General features: G+C 35.7%; 1 protein-coding gene across 5 annotated transcripts in view; it reads right to left on the bottom strand.

The window, feature by feature from the left end:
• The window catches only part of Qki (QKI, KH domain containing RNA binding), a 109277-nt gene that overhangs the window by 72798 nt on the left and 15737 nt on the right, over positions 1 to 20742 (bottom strand). For all 5 annotated transcript variants that reach the window (XR_007975282.1, XM_052169935.1, XM_052169937.1 and 2 more), the window contains exon 2: positions 3754 to 3896. Coding sequence is in view for 4 of the 5 variants with exons in the window: in XM_052169935.1 (XP_052025895.1) it covers positions 3754 to 3896 (143 nt within the window). In the remaining variant the exon portion in view is untranslated. The remainder of the gene's footprint in view (positions 1 to 3753; positions 3897 to 20742) is intronic.

The raw sequence follows: 20742 nt of genomic DNA, 5'->3' as shown, positions 1-20742 counted from the left end.
TAGCAAAGAAATTTGTGAGATTTATAAAATAAACAGGAGACCACTTGGAAACAGTGTATGTCACAGGTCTAAACATAAAAAAGCAAAGAACATAGAAATAAATAAAATACAGTCCAAAAGGATTTGGGGATTCAAAGGCTTAAATAAATTTGACAAATCTTTAAACCAAAGAACTCTAACAAACCTCCAAAGGAGACAAGTGGAGCAAACAATTAGGAGAAATTAAACACTACTATGAATAATTTAGACAAAGAGCAAGATTACAAAGCAATTCAAAACTTTCCAATAAAGGAAAGCCTAATGACAAAATTCCAAACATTTAAAGTATTAAAACTAATCTGCCCCAAACTCTTCTACAAAACTGAACAAAAAGCAGTCTTTCAAGTTCTCCCTTTAAGAACATCACTCCACACCAAAACTAGATAAAAACACATAAAACGCGAAAGGTGCAAGCCAGTTATCTTTGATGAAGAAAGATGCAAAAATTCCAAGCAGTATCACTCTTAATGGAGAAAATCTGAAGTTTGCTCTTCTAGGACTAGGAACAGCTCAAAGATGCCCATTCTCACCAACCATTTCTATTCAACACAGCATTAGAAGTCCTAGCCAGACTGACTAATTAGACCAAGGGAATACAATCTAATGTATCTAATATGTGTGTGTGTGTGGGGGGGGGGGGTGATAAATTACAACGTCTCTTTTGCAAAGGATATGTTCTATCTATTGGAAACCTTAAAGACTTCATTTAAAAAAACAAAAATCAAACTTAAGTCCAAAAGTTACAGGATATAAAAACAGCATACAAAAAAAATAATAAATTTTCTTGTCTATGCATTAACAACAAATAGCCAAAAGAAAAATTAAAAGCTGGAAACATGACTCAGTGCTTAAGAGCATAAAGAGAACCTGGGTTCAGTTCCCAGCATCCACATGGTAGCTCATAACCATCTGTAACACCAGTTCTAAGGAAATCTGACACTATTTTTAGAACTCCCCAGGCACTAGGCAGGGTGTGGTACAAAGATGCATGGGGGGGGGGGGGGGAAGAAAGAGTGTGAGTGTGTAAATAAATGGAAACCACTCATACACATTATATCAAATTAAAAACACACAAAAGAGAAAAATTAAGAAAGCGATTCTACATATCATCTAAAAGAATGTTATCACATACTAATGAGTTCCAGTAATTAGCACTGGTAAAATGTGCCCACTAACCAGAGTAGTCTACAGAGTCAATAAAGTCCCTATACAAAAATCCCAAGTACATTTTTCACAGAAACAGAAAAAATACTTTAAAACTTGCCAGTATAACAATCTTATGAAAGAACAAAGCAGAAAGCATTATACTTAATCATTTATATTCTAAAGACACTAATTAAAATAATACAAAATTTGGCTCTTTTTTAAATCATGAAGACTAATAAAGCTCAGAAATAGCACAAGTAGAAATGGTCAAAATATCTAACCAGAAAAAGAATGTCAAGCATCTACACACAACAGATCAAAGAAAATTCCTTTAAATGCCTTTAATCCTAGCACTTGGGAGGCAGAGGCAGGTGGATTTCTGAGTTCGAGGCCAGCCTGGTCTACAGGAGTGAGTTCCAGGACAGCCAGGACTGCACGGAGAAACCCTGTCTCAACAACAACAAAACAAAACAAAACAAACAAACAAACAAACAATTATGCACAAGAAAGGAATCATTAAGCAAAATAAAAAAGCAAACCACAGATAAGAAATTAATATCCAGGACATTGTGTTCAGAACATAATACAAAACAAAAAGTAACAAAAATCTTGACTTCAAAATAAACATGCAAAGGTCTTAAGTATAGTTCCCTCTACAGACATCTTTACACTTAAAAATAAAATTTTTATAACATTTTTAATTGATGAATGAATTCTGGCTTTTTCCAACAATTTACAAAATGGCCCTAAGCACTTCTACCACTTTGTATTATATATTTATTCATTCAAGCATTCGAGTCACTGATGATGATACAATTAAAATGTCAATTAGCTTTGAAAAACATAAAAGATGTTCTATATCTGCAAAATAAAATAGAAAAGGGTTAACTCTTCTTGGTACACACGCACATTCATGGAGAGGCCAAAGGTTACCTTTGGATGGCTTCAAGAATGTGAAAGCTAGGCTCTCCAGATGGGATCCACAAAATCCTGCCACTAATGTTCTCTGCCAAGGTCATAGGTTCCCATCTTATAAAATTTCCTGCAATGCCCTATAATCATTCAATAAATCCTTATGGCAAAATTATTCTAAATTGTTTGTATATCTGCAACTAAAACTACTTATAAAAACAGAGTAAATGTATAAACTAAAGAAAGCTGTACTAAGAAAAAATTCCTAAGTTATAAAACACCAAAAATCTATCCCTCACTAACTCAATTTAAGACATTTATACTCAATCTACAAACTAATATCCGAATAACAACTAGTGAACCTAAAGAACATTTTAATATTAAGAGTCACTTTATTTCATTTGTGTCCAATAAGTGTTCTCAGTTATAACAGCCATTATTTTTCTTTTATGTACTGAGTAAGAAGTAGATGACTATCATGTGCCAGTATTACATGGTGACTAACAAAATAATGGCAGCGAATTAACAAAGGTTCTTGTTTCCTGTATAATATATTATGCTAGGACAGTGGTTCTCAACCTCCCTAATGCCACAACCCGTTAACATAGCTCCTCATGCTGGGATGATCCCCATCCATGAAATTACCTCTGTTGTTACTTCACAGCAGTGATGTTACCACTGTTATAAACTGTAATGTAAATGTCTGATATTCAGGATATCTGATATGCAACCCCTGTGAGAGGGTCATTCAGAATCCCCACATTACCCCACAAAGGGGTTATGACCCACAGATTGAGAACTACTGTACTAAGGAGAAAGAAAAATAAAAACTGATAACATTACTATAGATGTGAAGTGGGAGGGAAGGGGGAGAAACTGGGGGAGGGGTGGAGATAGACAGAACCAGATGGTTTTTAGGATAACTGGTCAGGGAAAACCTCTGTAAAGTGATGTTTAAACTCAACCACACTTAAGGAAAATGAGCAGCCAGTCACAGTGATGGTGTGGGGACTAGATATGACTTATTCTCAAAGCCAAAGGAAGGCCAATATGATTACACTGAAGAGAAATGAAAAAAATCATTTGAGATGAGAGCAGAGAAATAGGATCAATTTTATCATATAGAGTTTTGTAACAAAAAGTAGAGCCTGGAGGTACTTCAAAATCAGCAAGTACAGGAGGGGACTATTTCCAACCAGATACTACAGCCTGGTTGAGCAACAGACTAACACTTGTTGGGCAAGGAGGAATCATACTAGAAAGAGTCCTCAGAAACTTTAGAGCTGGAAGCAACCATAATGACCAGCACACTCTCACACAGGAAGAATGACATGGTTCAAGCAATGGTCAGATTGAAGACTATCAGAGTTGCACTTCATCTTTAAGATTCAGGATTTTGTCTTCCCACAATTTTTGACCTCTTTTTGAAATTTCCAAAGTTTTCAGCATGACTATTTCCAAAAGTGACAGGAAAATTCAAATGGAAATATACTTTAAAGAGAAAACATTTAATTAGTCACATAAAATTAGCCCCATTTCTAATTGCATACACAATTCTTTTAAAGCAGCTGATAATACTTACACATTTATTCAAAAGTACCTCTCCACATATTAGGTGAAGCAGAATACCATGAACAAAACACAAGATATACTTACATCGGGGTATTCTTTTACAGGCACATAAAGCTTCTCTTGTAACTGAACAGCGGGTCCCACAGCGTCGGGCAATTCTGCACTTCTCTTCTCTGTACTGCCATTTAATGTGTCATTGTACATGTCTTTCCGTACTCTGCTAATTTCTGTTAAAAGTAAAAATTTTAAATGTGTTAGACAAAAAATATTCTTGCTAATCCAAGAAAAGGGGGAAGGGTGCCTCCCTGATAAAATGTTAATACTCTAGTGAGGAGCTGTTGGCCTATCCTGCCATTCTCAGGATTAAGCCTGCTAACAAGATGATAACCTTCATTTTCAACACACATCAAATTTATACTAGCCAAATTACACATATTATTAAAACTAACTTCAGATCAGACTCTTAACTATAATCATATAGATTTAGTTTACCTAACATTTTCAAGCTTAAAACAGGCCAGTTTAAATGACAGTTTTAGTTATGTAATTGCCATAAAACACATAAGAAAAAGTACCAAAAGCTCTTTTTTCTTCATAAATAATATGCCTCAGTAAGATTTAAACTGGACACCGCTTTACTGAATGATTTAGATGCCTTTAATGAACTCAAGATGCTCACAGACTAAATACATAGCAAGTTTAGCCAAAGTCTGAGTGTAATGTACACATTTAGCAGTTAAATCTATGGAAAAAAAACCCAAAAACAGTAGACCCGACTGACAGAACCGCCTGACCCTGAGGAAAGCACCGTTCCATGAGCAAACCACCACAATGAAAATTCACTAATGACAGCTTTCTGAAGACAACACACAAGCAATGGTCAATTGTGGAGCAAGGCCCTTTGGGGGGGGGGGGGGGAGTCACATATCAGATATCCTGCTACTGTATGAGATATTGAACTACAATTCGTAACAGTTGCAAAATTGTAGTTATGAAGTAGCAACGAAATAATTCAATGGTTGGGGCTCACCATATCATGAGGAACTGTATTAAAGGGTCACAGCATTAGGAAAACTCAACTGAAGACATGTTTAAGAGCTCTTGGAAAGGACTCAGGTTCAATTTCCCAGTACCCACACTGGGGCTCACAATCCCAGTTCCAGGGAATGTAATCTCCATGCCTGAGCTCCTCAGGCACCAAGCATACAAACACAAATGTAGACAAAAGACACATACACATCTTCACTCGCGGGGCACGAGGCAGGAACTAAGCGGTTAACAGTATGTACTCTGCTTACATGACTGAGATGGGTCTCAGCAGACAACAGGCATCTAACAACCCTAAGTACAGCTCCAGGGCAATCAAATACCTCTGGCATCCATGCACACCTGTATTCAGGTGCACATACTAACAGATTCAGTCACATAATTAAAAATAAATCTTAAACTATATCTATAATTTGCATATAATATAGGTGGAAAGGCTCTAAGTAGGGCTGACAAGCTAAGAAAGAGAGAGGGGGAAAAAGGCACCACAACCAGTGGAGGGCTGGGGGGATGTAGGTCAGTAATGGAGGCCTTTAGTTCAATTCTCATCACTGAAGTGGGAGATGGAAGGTGGAGGAATGGTGTTTGCTGCTACAGATGCAAAAGCTGTAGATGCAGAATAATCAAGAAAGGACAGCAGCACCACAACACAGTGGAGGGCTAGAGATGTGGTAGAGCAGCAGGGTGCTCGCAGCATATGCAAGTCCCCGGATTCAATCTCTAGGGTAGGGCAGTTTGCTCTTGAAGGAATAATAGTTCAACATTTGAAAAATTTTTATTTTAAAATAATACTGTATTAACTGAGAATTTCATTCAACTCATTTTGATCATTCTCTCTCTCTCATCAAATATTACATAATAATGCTGAAACACTCCACATTTATCCACATACTTTCAAGCTAAAGTAGTGAGTGGTTCAGAAGGATCAAGGTTCAGAAACATTAGTATTTAAAACTTCCCCTACAGTAACTCCTAAATTGTATATTTATCTTCCAACTAAATATTTCAGTGACTAAGAAAGGCAGTCTTTTAAAAAACAACTCTGAAGTTGTAAGCATTGAATTTGTTCTTCTGAGATAAAACTCCCACTCGTAAAACATCAGCCACTCTGACACTTAGCAGCTTCCTAAGTACTCAGAAAAGTTCTGTTATATCCAAGTACCCTGTAAAACAACCAATGTGTTTTTATGCCCTTCTACTTCTTTAGACACAATCCAATTAAAGTTTCTCTAAAAATATAAACCACACACACAACATCCTGAAACAAAGAATGAAGAATGACAAGTAATGCTGTCTACTTCCCTCAGTGGACAGAGAGCACTATTCCTTAGCCAGCTTCACAGGCAGTGCTCATGCAGCTAATGGAGCTGTGGCAAATCTCTACCCTTCCTCTCTCCACAACTGTTCATTAACACAGCAGCAAACAATTTGCATTTTTTCTTGTAATTTTCTACTAACATATCCCTTTAAAAATGATGTTAATCTGCTGACACTCTTTACTACCAACTAATTTCTCATTCAAAAATCACACGTTTTGCTAGCTTGGATATCAGAATATCTGCACGCCTTACGAACTAACTACCCGATAAAATCTCAACACGAGATACACACTATCTGGGTCTGGTAGGGGTGCTTTTTATTTTTTTTTATTTTTTTAACATTGTCTCATTCATTAATAGTCCAGGCTGGCATCCAACTCACAATGATCCTTCTTCAGCCTGAGTGCTTGGATTACAGATATACTCTATCACCTACAACTCCACCTTCCTCTAGGTTCACATTATAGGGAATCTATAGCTTGGGCCATTAAACAAAGAAATCAAACCTTCATCTTTATAGCATTTAGGCTTTCTCCTATTTTACACGTTTTCTCAAGGAGACAGTCAGTGACCATACTTTTTTCCTTCAAATTTCTGTATAAACAAAACTATTTGTGTTTAGGATAAAAAACTGAACTCATTGTACCATCTGCAATCATCTTCCACTTCTCTACTTTAATAATCTTGATTTTTTTTCTTTTTTTTCTAACTAAGCTCAACTGTCAGTTTATTCTGTTCCTAACAGAACATTACCAAGGAAGCTAGATTGCTTCTCTCTTGCTGTTACTGAATCATCTCCACTAATCTTTGTCTCTTCCCCTTAAGAGTACCTAATTAGGTTTATTATTCCCATCACATCTCATATTTCAGTTCACTATTTGCCTCTGGAATTTTCTTTCCTATCACTTTTACTGTATTGGTATGTGACCATAATAGCTACATGAATTGCTACTTTGCAATGTATTAGAGTACCAGTATCAAGGACAACATAAGGAAATATCAGAGGATAGAAAAATAGAGCTGAAAAACTTTAAATTAAAAACTCAAGTAGTCATAAATGTATAGATTCAATGATACAATAGTAGAAAACTCAAAAAGCTCTAACTTTCTGATTGAGACTTTTCAACAAATTGAAATTTAGAAAATTATGAGAAAATATGTACTAGCTACTAATAATTAAAGCAATTAATGGCACACAATACAGAAAAACAAAATGCATTAAAGTTTCAGGACTTAATGCCATTTTTTAAAGTTTATAAAATATTTGTTTTTTTTTTTCAAATAAAGCATGTCTTTTATACTCTGCTGTGGTAATTGATTCTAATAGCTCAACTGGACATACTAACATCACAGACATTTTATCTGGGCAGCAATATACCTTTTCTTTATGCATCACAAATAGATCAAGAAATACCTTAACATATCTAGATATACAGAAATATAGAAAGGTATGAAAAGATTATAATTTACTTGATCATGACATCTCAGTTTTTAAATTAACAGTTTTCATTGAGTAAATTAATAGCCAATATTTTATACATACATGCTTTAATTATACACACATTTTAAAATGTTAATATAAGTTTTCAGCTTTCAACACAAGTTTAAGGGCTGGAGAGATATCTCAGTGGTTAAGAGCACCAACTTGAGATATCTCAGTGGTTAAGAGCACCAACTGCTCTTCCAGAGGTCATGAGTTCAATTCCCAGCAACCACATGGTGGTTCACAACCATCTGTAATGGGATCCGATGCTCTCTTCTGGTGTGTCTGAAGACAGCAACTGTGTACTCATACATAAAATAAATAAATCATTAAAAAACAAAGCAATGGGCAGATGTGTTGCACATCTTTAATCCCAGCACTTGGGAGGCAGAGGCAGTTCAAGGCCAGCCTGGTCTACAGAGTGAATTCCAGGACAGCCAGGGCTACACACAGAAACCCTGTCTTGAGAAAAACAAAACAAAACAAAGACCAATCAACCACAAGTTTGAATAGACTCTGTTATTTGCTATCTGCAGTTAACCTTTTGATGGGTGTTACTAGAACATAGCACACAAACAGCAAAGTAAGGGATTCATATTGAAAATCTTAAACAAGTGAGTTTTTCTTAACATGATGCTTAATAAATCTTAGAACAACAGTATTAGAAATCTATTTGTATCAGAAAAACAACAACCCTCCCTAAAGTAGCTGTTATGTAGCCAGATGCACTTAGGATTAACAGGGCTCTTTCCTATGCTGCCCTGTAAAGAAAAAACAATCAACAAAAAACCCAATTCATAATTTACCATATACAAAGGAAGTTCGGTTATTTTTGAGTAGAAAAAGTTCATAGAACACATCACTTCACTGTGCTTATGTTAAGAAGCTACATCTACAAACTGGAGCAAATGAATTTAACAAGATACTACAGAATATACCACTACTTAGATGCTTTATTTGCTCTAAGTAAATTACATTTGGTTTAAATTAAAGACATTTGCTTTTAAACTAATAAGGAAAAGAAAAAAGCCATTGATAATTCCAGTGGGCCTTATTTGGGGAGTTAAATCATACTCTACACCTTAAAATTAAAACTAAAACTTCTTTCCAAAGAAAAGCTACATTAAATACAGAATTCAGTTGAAAACCTGAAAAATGAAAATGTACAATGAACAGATAGTACTGCTCATGAGACATTAGAATTAGAATATTGTAAAAGTGCTCTCTTAATAAAATTTACAAAGCCAAGCCACTCCTATTCAAAATTCCAATGGCATTCTTCACGGAACTAGAAAACAATCCTAAAATTAATGTAAAACACACACACACACACAGACACACACATACACCCCTCAGATAAAATAAAGTAATCACCAAGCAAATATAATAATGCTGGAAGTATCCGCACCCAGTTTTCACACCAACAAAAACTACATGGTAGTGGCACAAAACCAGACAGTAGGAGCAATGGACTACACAGGATACAGAAATAAACCAACATGCTAGAGCCAATGATTTTAAACAAAAGTACCAAAAGCACACAGCAGAGAAGGCATTCTGAACAAAAGGTATGGAAAAACTGGATAGCCACATGCAGAATAATGAAATTAGATTCTATCTTTCATCCTGTAAGGTGGATCAAAGACAGTCCCTAATTTAAGACCAAAAACTCTCAAATGCTACAGAAAAACACTTCAAGGTACAAGAATAGACAAGGACGTTGTGAAAAGGACTCAATGGCCCAGGAAATAATGAGAATTAACAAGTGGGATTACAGAACTTTAAAAAGCATCTGGGCAGCAAAGAAAAAAAATTAACAGCAACAGCCTACAAAAATGAAAGAAAAGCTTTGTCAACTACACATCTGACAGAAGATTAATAACTAAAACCTACAAATAAAAAAATTAAACATCAAAAGAACAAATCATTCAAAGAATGAGCAGATGGAATCAAGAATAAAACGGCCAATAAATATATGAAAAACTGTTCAACATCCTTTACCCTGAGGAAACTCAAAGCTACACTGTGATTCCATCTCCTTCCAATCAAATGGCTATCACCAAAAAAACAAGTGCTGGCAGGGACACTGAGGGAAAGGACAAACCCTCACACACCACTCATGGGAATGCTGCAGGCACTACTGAAATCACTAGAGACTTTCCAAAAACCTCAAAACAGAAGTGTCATAGTCTCGCTACTCCATTTCTGAATATATATATATAACCCCCAGACCCCTCCCCCAAGCAAAGTCAGGGTCTTTTTGCTCAGAAGTTAAAAGCACCTAGGTCTTCAAGCAGCTCACTTCTACAGCAACTCTAGCTCCAGGGGATCTGGTGTCTCTGGGGTTCTACAGACAACTGCACTCAAATGCAGATATACACACCTACACATAATTAAAATTAAACTGATATCGAGTAAATAAATTAAAACAAAAAAAGAATTCACTCTGGAAAAAAAATAAACTGTTTTAAGAATCAATAAGTACTACAGAGATCTGCACACCCATTTTTACTGTAGCATTAATGACAACAGCCAAGACATGAAATAAGTCCAGGTGTTCATCAACAGATGAATGTATAAAGAAAATGTATTACACACACACACACACACACACTTTTATTTAGCTATAAAGAAATAAATTTCAAACTGAAAGCACAGTTTTCTCATGCTGGACATAAGCATATAGATCAATAGGACATATCATACGACATGTAGGTTACAAGTGTCTACTAGTGGGGATAAAGAGGATCGTCAGGGGGAAAAAGGAAGAACGAGTAGGTAAAATGAGTTGTGTTCAAAATATGAATGAATTAAAATGGATAGCCATGGCAGAGACTAATTTTATAAACAACTAATCAAGGGATTGACAGATGGCTCAATAGTTAAGAGCACTTGGGTTCAATTCCCAGCACCCACATGGCATTTCACTACCATCTGCAAACTCGGTTCCAGGATATTTGACATTCTTCCGACTTTCTCAAAGACACCAGGCATACACATGGGAGCATATATACAGGTAAAACACCCATATACATCAAATAATTAAAATAATTCAGTGAACAAATGCTGTTTCTGTACACAGGTAAAATAAGTCATTAGAAAGAACTGTACAGAAATGAAAAATCATCTTAAAAAGAATAAAAAACCAGGCTTTTAAATTGAGATAGGCAGTTTTCTCCACTTAAAGCTTAATTTTGTTTCAATTTAACAACAACAAAAAAATATATGGTTAATTTTATATGATGTCAATTAACATTTCATAAAAATAACCTGTAGCTCAATGAGTTCCTCAAAATACTCAAAGAAAAAATCTTTATGCAATTCCAATTCTATGAAACCTAAGGTAAAGAACTCATAGGTTTGGTCAGTGATTATTAGAAGATTAACATGAGAACCAGGTTTAAACATAATAGAACACTGTAATTTCATTAACACTTTCCTTCTTACTTACACACAATGGAAAATGGGTACTCAAGACATAAAAGGTAAAAGGTCTTTAAAATGTACTATTATAAACCACTGAATTTTTAATCAAGTTCATTTCTTCCTTTCTTTGTGTGTGTGTGGGGGGGGGGGGGCGGGGGGTAGGGGAAGAGGTTGCTGTTTTAAGACAGGGTTTCTCTATGTAGTCCTGGCTGCCCTTGAACTCAGAAACCCGCCTACCTCTGCCTCTTCAGTGTTGGGATTAAAGGCATATATGTCCCTCACAGCATCTATATTTTTTCAAAATTGGTTCTCTTGGGTTTAAAAAAAAAAAAACTTGTTCACTGTTACACATAGATGTTCATGCTGCATGCCTCTGTAAGTCAGAGTACAAATTTCAGGAATCTGTTCTCTCCTTCCGCCAAGAGTTTCAAGGAAGCTTAAGACTTGGTTAGCAAAGTGCCTTTACCTTCTGACATCTCAAAAAGTAGTTTACTGTTGACCAGAATAATGGCAGTAGTGGACTGTACCATGGAACCACAACTAGAACTAATACAACAGAGGAAAAGAGATTTACAGATTCCAATTAATAACTGTCAAATTAAGATATTGTTTTTTTAAATCCACTAATAGGAAACCATTTATAGCAAAAAATGACATACAAGAGGTTTATTCAGTGCATGCTAAAATCAGTGAACAACATGGAATATGGGATACTATCAATTATAAAAGGAAAAGAAACTTTACAGTGAAGAATTATGTCAACTAAAACTCACCACAGCCAAGCAATTAAAATTAACACACAAACTCACCCTTCCTAGTTTGATTCACCAAAGTACTTGTGTGTTTTTCTTGCCAAAATATATAACCTCAATCTAATCATTTAATTAAAAAAAAAAAATCAGAAACTGGAGAGATGGTTCAGTGGTTAAGAACACTGACTGCTCTTCCAGAGGTCCTGAGTTCAATTCCCACCAACCACATGGTGGCTCACAACCATCTGTAATGGGATCTAATGCATTCTTCTCCTGTGTGTAAAGACAGTTACAGTGTACTCATACACATCAAATAAATAAATAATTCTTAAGAAACAAAATCATACTAACTCAATACTTAGAAGAAAAACTTTTCAAAAGTACCCAAGACATTGGAGAGGGAGGGAGGGAGGGAGGGAGGAAGGGAGGGAGGGAGGGAGGGAGGGAGGGAGGGAGGGAGGGAGGGAGGGAGAAGGAAGGAAGGAAGGAAGGAAGGAAGGAAGGAAGGAAGGAAGGAAGGAAACCCCTTGGAATTAGAGGCTCCAAGAGGAGGAAAAGTGCTTGAGCTGGAGGACTTGGTACACTCCTCTCGCCCCAGGGCATAGGAGGGAGGGGCTGGAAGACTACAAGGTGAGTTAAAGGAAAGACTGGGTTGGATGAAAACCTGATTCAAATCAAAGGGGAAAGGAGAGAACAAAAGAAAATTAAGTACATGAAGTAAAAAGGACTAGTTTTAAAATCTGAGCAGGACTTGTGGAACACTTAACCTCACTATATCAATGGTGTATTTTCTGGTTTCCACAATTCTAAGTCTATTATATATGACTTAATATGAACGTCCATGTTATTTTTTCACTGTTTTACAAATCTAAAATTTATTTCTGTGAGAATTAAATTTAAGAAGTCTTTACTTTGTATTTAGGATTTATTTAATCAAGTGACAGGGAGGACTATTCATAAAAATAAGGTCATGAGAACATCTTACTACCTAATAAAACATTAACTTACCTACTCAATAAAAAAAAAATGTTCATTTACCAGCTAAACTAAGGAACTCACAGTCATTCACAATAATCTCCCCCAAAGTTTGAGTAACAGTACTAAATTTTCAACTGTGAAACTTATCTTTCTCTTCCCCAGGCTCCTTTACATGTATACTCTTAGGTTAGTGGCTCCAAAAAAAAAAAAAAAAAAATTAAAAATATCACAAAACACTCAAAGTCATTAAAAATCAGAGTAAAACTTAAACCCAACCTTCCAAGTACTTGGAAGATAAGTGAGGAATAATGGGTTACTTTACTTACATATCTGTTTCTTTATATTTACCCTGTTTTATTTGTTTTCCAAAATTGATGCAACTTCAAGGAAGGAACAGACTAAGACCAGTAATTATGCCACAAGTTTTACATGAGCACCTTATGCCACGAGAAACAAGAGTCGATGCCAAATCACACAGCTGTCACAGCAGCCCAAATACAGGAGCATGCTTCCATACCATGAAAAAGCTAAAAGCAATATGTAAGCATAAGGTACTTTTAAAACCTATTATATACAACATTCATAAAGGTATTTTACAACAAACACCAAGATTAAATTAAAAAAGTGAATGATATGTCAGCAAAAATCTTAGTTCTCTTTTTATGACAAGAGCCAACTAAGGCTATCCTCAAAAATCCAAGTAATTGGAACTAAAAATATCACTGCAATACAGTGAAACCCCCTAATTTAACCTCAGCTAGTTGAAAGAATCGGAAAATCTACATGAAGTTGTATTATTGGAAGAAGTGCCTTTACTACACTTTTCCTGAAGTGTACATTCTACTATGGATACCTTGGAGACCAGTTTTAATGAGTTGAAATGCAGAATACAACTTTTTGAGATCATAAACATTAAATTTATCAAAATGGACAGTAAATGTTAAAGTTTAAAATATAAAATAAAACACAACAGCCCAGCAAAAAACCTGGTAAAAAATATTCTAATCAAGCCCACTACCCTCACAGCTCCAGTCATATCCAACTTCTCTGCATGTCAATTTCACACATTTGAAATCAAACTCCAGTCTTTGCTCATAACTTCTGCTCCTTCTGCGATCAAAGCAGGCAAACTCATTCTCATATTTCATGTCCCCAAATATTATGCACTCGTTTTTCAGAATACATATTAATACCCCACCACTTCAACCTGTACCACACTAGCTCTAGCCACAACTATCTCAGTAACACACTTACCACACAAAGACTGACCAAGCTACACTCTTAACACCTTCACCCAAGCATCAAAAATGAATATATGTTTGACAAACTAACTTAGTCTCTTCCTTAGCATAAAGGCTCTTCTCAGCAAAGCTCACTCTCTTTATTTTGGATTTATGATGTTTGTCAAGAGTAAATGTTCACGACAGCAATGCTAAATTCCTTTAATGGATCACAGGCCAGATTAAGAGCAAATTTTTCAAACATTTATTTAACAAACAGGTAACAGTACACCCAGTGCACTCACTGATCTAGGCTGTAACCAAATTGCATTATGAAAATACAGACATCAGAATCCAGGTTAGCAAAAAATAGCTGAAGCAGAGTACAGAGGTATGGCCTTTCAAAGAAGTATCAACTATTTCCTAATATCAAATAACAATAATCTTATCTTTTACTGAATTCCTGGCTGATAAGACAGCTCAACCGTAAAGGCTAGGCTTAACAACAAAGGGGGGGGGGGCTACAACATAATCTGAGAGATCTATACCTACAAGTATTATGTTAATTTCTATGGTCATGTAGTCTATATGTAAGTAGGAGGTGGTCTTAAGATGTCATTGCTCAGAAGAAACTGAGTTCTCAGAGAGTAAAGTGAACTCGCAGCTCCTTTTCTGATTTCTCCATGTTGAAGACTGAACTTCTAAAAAGATACACATACAACAAAGTATCTGGGAAAGCGATCACACCAAACATTGCACAAGAGATGGATCCACACAGTAGTAGTTTATTATTAATTCAAATAGTTTAATTGTATGAGTGTTTTGAGTTCATGTATGTCTGTACACTACATGTATGTATAGTGTCTGTGGAAGCCAGATGGCTTCTGATACTCAGGAACTGGTATTAAAATAGTAAAGTGTCCATTTAGGTGCTAGAAATCAAAAGTCTGTTCCTTCTCTCCAAGCCCCTACATCTAATTTTTTTTTTTTGTAAGCCAATTTTTCAGCTACTACTATTCTACCCCTATTTTGCCATTACTCAAACCTTTCCTAAAAAAGAATTTACACTTCACAACCAGGTGTTAATGGGAATCAAAAACTTAAATAGTGGTAGTTGTAACAACAGAGAATTTAGAATTTAAGATAGTAGGGCCTTATTTCTTCCTATATATCTTCCTAATAAGTCTATTTTGGAGATGAAAGATTAATTCTTATAGTGTGGTTAGGTACATATCTTTTCATTTAAGGACTATTCTTACAATTTTAAAGTTAGGAAACTGAGATATAAAACTTAAATATTTTTATTTAAAATCATTTAACTAGTAATTGAAAGTCAGGTTTCAAAGTTGAGCTTTCTCTAAATTGAAGTTTTTAATTCATACAACAGACCATGTCCATCATTACTTTTCCATCCTCAAAATTAAATTTGGTAGCTACTGGGGCAAGTGACTATGAGTAGGAAAACCAGTAACAAGAGCCAGAGAGAGAAGAGGAAAATAATGGGAAAAGAAATGTAAAATTGAAAAGTAAAGAGAGCCGGGATACCAAGGCAAGGAATGGTATATCCAAATTACGATTAAAACTAGAATGAAAGTTGTATCAAAGGTACTTATCCAAGTCACAACTGCCTCCTTCAAGCTGTCATGTAAGCGTTGCACAGCCCAGTCATGTTTTGTGATCCAATGCAAGACCTGAGATCACTCTATGGGTAAACTTGGGAATTCAATAGAATAAATTTTGAACAGCAAGTATTTATACATGTCTGGAATAAAATGGATGTTCAGCTAGTGTGGACTGAATACTTTCTATGGAATCAGGAACTTGTGTCTAGAGTTTTCCAGGAGTTGAGAATAGGTTGATGAGTAATAGAAATAAGACATATTGGTGTTCTGGGTTAGGCCCTGAACTCTAGGAAGAAGCCATCCTTTAAAAAAAAAAAAATAGAAGAGCTCACTAACACTGTCACATGGACTTTGGATAACTAGTTAAGTCCAGTCACAGGAGATGACTACAGGGTGTGAATTAGAGATTAATCTTTACCACACAACCAAGCCCTTCTATGAACTTTAGTTGTGTAAAAAAAATTCAAAGTACATTTGCATAGTAACTGCTAGTATGTTTATTTCTAAGCAGGGAAGTGATAAGAGATGTCAGAATCTCTCAAAACCGGGCCAACTCACAAGTGTCAGTAGCATCATCAGTAAGTGCATCAAGCATCAAACCATAAAAAGTGACCTCATTTTAAGAAAATCAATACTAGAGATGGCTCAACAATTAACAGAACTTGCTACTCTTCCAGAGGACCAGGGGTTTGATTCCCAGCAGCCATATAATCAGCTCACAGCTGTCTGTAACTTCAGGTCTAGGAGATCAGATGCCATTCCTGACCTCCACAAACATACAAACAGGTAAGACACACACACACACACACACACAGAGAGAGGGGGGGGAGAGTGATTGTTAAAAAGAAAATAATTACTAATGGAGTAAAAAGTGTTGAAAGACAATGTGCATCTTTCAAGAATGTTGTGCTGGTTTTTCTGTCTCTTGAGTAAAGAGGAATAACACAAGCCTAATTGAATCTCAATGTAGATACCCTAGAATATACACAGTTCATGCACCTCTCTGCCTTAAAGAAAAGTACTTTTACAGAATTACACTGTCAAATCAAGCTATTTATAGTCAAGATATCCTTAACGGTGAAACTAGGGACTAAAGACAATTTAATGTTTTATGCACTATGCATATTGGGAAGGACAAGAAAGATAAGAGAAAAACTGACTCTTTATGTTCATAATTAAACAATCAGTTCACAAATTAAATAAAATACTAATAAAAAAAAAAACAAAAAAAAAAAACCAAAAGTCTGGTTGGTGGTTTAGTTCCTGGGAGCTTTGGGGAGTCTGGTTGGTTGTTATTGTTGTTCTTCCTATGGGGTTGCAAATCGCTTCAGTTCCTTCAGTCTTTGCCCTAACTTCTCCATTGGGGTCCCCACACTCAAACCAATGTTTGGCTGTGTGCATCCACATCTGTACTGATTAGGCTTTGGGAGAGCCTGGGGTGCGGGGGACGGACCCCTATACCAGGCGCCTGTCAGCAAGTGCTTCTTGGCATCAGCAATAGCATCTGGGTTTGGTGTCTGCAGATGGGCTGGATCCCTAGGTGGGGCAGTCTCTGGATGGCCTTTCTTTCAGTCTCTGCTCCACCCTTCCCTCCTTAGCAATTTTCTTACTCTTTTTAAAGGGTCAGAGCTTTTTGATCCAGGTTCTGACTATATTTAATGAGTTTTCTTAAGTCTAAAATTATTTTAGCTTCAACTGAGTGAGTAACGTGGGGGGAAAGGAGGAGTAGGGGTAACATTTCAGTTTGTAATATATATTTAAGTTTATAAAGTACATTTGTATAAAAGTCGCAATGTCTGTTTACATACTAAAAACCTTAAAATGGTTACCTAAAACATATTACAGAAGAATGAAAACCATCTGATGCCGTTGATGTGAAACTGTAATATGACAAGCACTGTCTTCACAGCACGCCATGGGCCCTGTGACTGTGAGCAATCTAAACTGTATGACTGCTCAAAACAAGATTCCAAAATCGGTTCCAACATTGCAAGATCTTAGGTACTTGAGATGCTTTAGCTCTGGCATCAAGAATCTGAAACTAAACTATAGCTAGTAACTGTGTTCCAGACTTGATTTGGCATAAGATAATAGCATTTCTTATTAAAAGAAAAAAGCAAGCAGGGCAGAGCAAGTTCCAGAGCAGCCAGGGTCACAAAGAGAAACCCTGTCTCAAAATACCAGAGAGACGGATAGATGGACTGTTGGGGAGAAGGGTAGGTAGGTAGGCAGGCAGGCTACAGGAACTGAATTCAGTACCAGCTTACAAACAAATGATTATGATGCTGAGCGTTATACTTTACATTACATTACATACATTACATTTATAGCCTATTAAATAAAACCAAAGATATTTAAAGTTAAGTACACATACAATATTTCTATTCTTAAAGTATATCTAAGCATGTACAAATTATATGCCTGTATACATCTCACTCTAGCTCCATCTTGGATGTAAAATCACAAAATATAAGTTCTGTCACAAGGTAAAAATAAAGCTTCTCACTCATCAACTATCTGATCAAGTACAGTAGAGTTTACATAACTAGACTATTAATCCTGGCTCTGTCTAAGTTCTAAGGTTGCCACTGTTTACTAAAACCAAGTAAAACAGATGAGCAAATGTTAACATGTATGTCACTGGTTGTGGAGTGGCAGCATGAACTTGTTTGCACTCTGCCCTCAGTGAAGACCTCAGTGATGGTAGATGGGTCATGCTCACTATCACAGGCGAAGGTCTATATAATCACTCTTCTAAACACTCAACACTTATGAAATAAAACTGTCAGTGAAAAAGATGCAATTACTGGCTCATTTTTTAGTATTTTTAAAGAAACACTATTCCTTCTTGATTTTCATATCTTTATAATTAATCTACAATTTCAATCAATTGTAGGACCCTCCTCTTCTATCCTTGTTTTTGCTTTTTCTTTTTTTTTTTTTTTAGATTTATTTATTTATTATATGTAAGCACACTGTAGCTGTCTTCAGACATTCCAGAAGAGGGTGTCAGATCTCGTTATGGATGGTTGTGAGCCACCACATGGTTGCTGGGATTTGAACTCAGGACCTCTGGAAGAGCAGTCTCTCCAGCCCCTATCCTTGTTTTTTAATCACCAAATATTAAGTTTCAATATCTGCTTTAAAACCTGAATCTCCATACTTATTACACTGTACTGCTCAGAAAATATGATCAATTAGATCAAGGATATTCAAAAAAATCTAATAACCTTCTTAAAATAACGTTTATCAATCAGAATTAACTGGGAGCAGGGTCACTCAATATCTTAACATGTGAACTCTGGTACACAACAGTTTGGGGGGGATCCAAATTAACATTAGAATACCAACAACATTAGGCCACATCCACTACAGATGGGTTTTCATTTTCATTTGCCACAAAAAATTCTGTGAATCTGAAATGGCCATCTTCTAGTGGCTATGCATATTATGGATATATGAAAGAATTTCAAGATGAATGCTACAATGTACCACAAGACTCTGGATTCAACACTCCATATACTGTATGGTATATCAAGGGCTGGGTTATTCCTTTAAAATGACAACCGTTAATCATTTAGAGAAAATAAGAACCTAGATTACCTAGATACTTGTACCTACCATTCTGCTCTAACTTTGTACCATAAATTAGTTAGGGACAACCCAAAACAGCAATGACACCTACACAACACAGTGGATTTTAAAAAATGATGACAAAAATTGAATGGATACTGAATGATCTGGAAGAGATGGAGGAGGGCAGTGACTATTACCAAAATACAACATAAAACTTTCAAAGAATGCAAAAAAATAATTTAAAGTAACCACTGATGGCATTCTAGTAATTTTTATTTGTAAGCCTTGCATTTCTGTCTCTTCTAGGTATAGTTCCTCACATACATAGCACAACTCCTCAAATATGGAAGAAACAAAATACAGGGCACAGAAGTAACAGGAATATAATGTACTGAAAAGTCAATGTTAGATATATTTAGTAAAATGCAAAAGTTTATTGACAAAAGTCTTACATCTAAACTGAAGAACTTTAAACTGTCTCTAGCTTCTAAGTAGAAAAACTCAAATGTCATTCATCTGAACTAAGCAGGCCAAGCAAAGTATTCTATGATTCCTATGTTCTCCTCAATGTCGAAATGGGTGGGTAAATTTAAAGCCTTTTCTCTCAAGAGTTGCTTTATAGGCAATTTTCTCCCAGTTATCAAGGCCTGCAGTTTCCATGTGGCTGCCAGTTTGTGATTAAATTCATCACCTTTATTATAAAAATATGCTTTACTCCATGGCCTGCTGCACAAAAACTGTAAGAAAAACATTTTTCACTGCTAACAGCAAGATCATTCTAAGGCAACTACCACATCCTCACAGACGTTAAATTCCTTAACCCACTGCAGCAGCCTGTCACACAGGGAAAATCTAACAACTGAAAATCTACAGAAACTGAAGCCTATGGAAATACCATGCTTTAAGGCTTTTTAATAAAACGTAACTAAGCATTCAGTTTAGATGTTTCAATTTTATTTTTTAACATACTTCTTTTACTTTGCCATGATAGAGAATGATGCCACAATTAGTGTGCTGACAAGCAGGTACTCTACCACTGAACTACATGTACTTCCAGCTGCCAAACTTGATATTTGTAAAGAACTATGAGATGAAATCAATGCCTACAATATTTCCAAAGTCTAACAAAAAGACACTATTCTTAGGCACTAGAAAATTATGTGCTTATCTTTTTATCCCACTGTTTACAAGTTCATGGCTTGATTCAGAGTTTAACTTTTACCATCTGGGCACAGGGCCAATAGTCAAAGATAAATGTTTACATAACATTTCTACCTGATAATTCCTTTTCATACTTGGGGGAGAAGGTTGTCAGAAAAAAAATGCTTCTCAAATAGTTATATTTAAACTAGTTAATATATTTAGAAAAATAATCTTACTAATTTGTGAAGTTTAATAGTTTAAAGATTGGCTATGTAACTAACATTTAACAAACTTGGCCAGCAAGCCAAAAAATTCAAATCTCATATAAATATATTTGGTATTTTTCATTTTAGAATGTAGAGAGAATACCAGAACTAAAATCTCATACTCAGTTAAGCTTTAGTAAGAGAAATTATCAGATTATAAAACCTATGTCCTCTGAAGAAATTTTCATCTTCCTGCTAGAAAATCTGGTATTTCCTTAAAGTTGGGCATGGTTCTGTTAAG

Source organism: Apodemus sylvaticus, chromosome 23 (assembly GCF_947179515.1).
Source record: "Apodemus sylvaticus chromosome 23, mApoSyl1.1, whole genome shotgun sequence".
Lineage (NCBI taxonomy): Eukaryota > Metazoa > Chordata > Mammalia > Rodentia > Muridae > Apodemus > Apodemus sylvaticus.
This window is presented reverse-complemented; position numbering and strand designations above follow the sequence as displayed.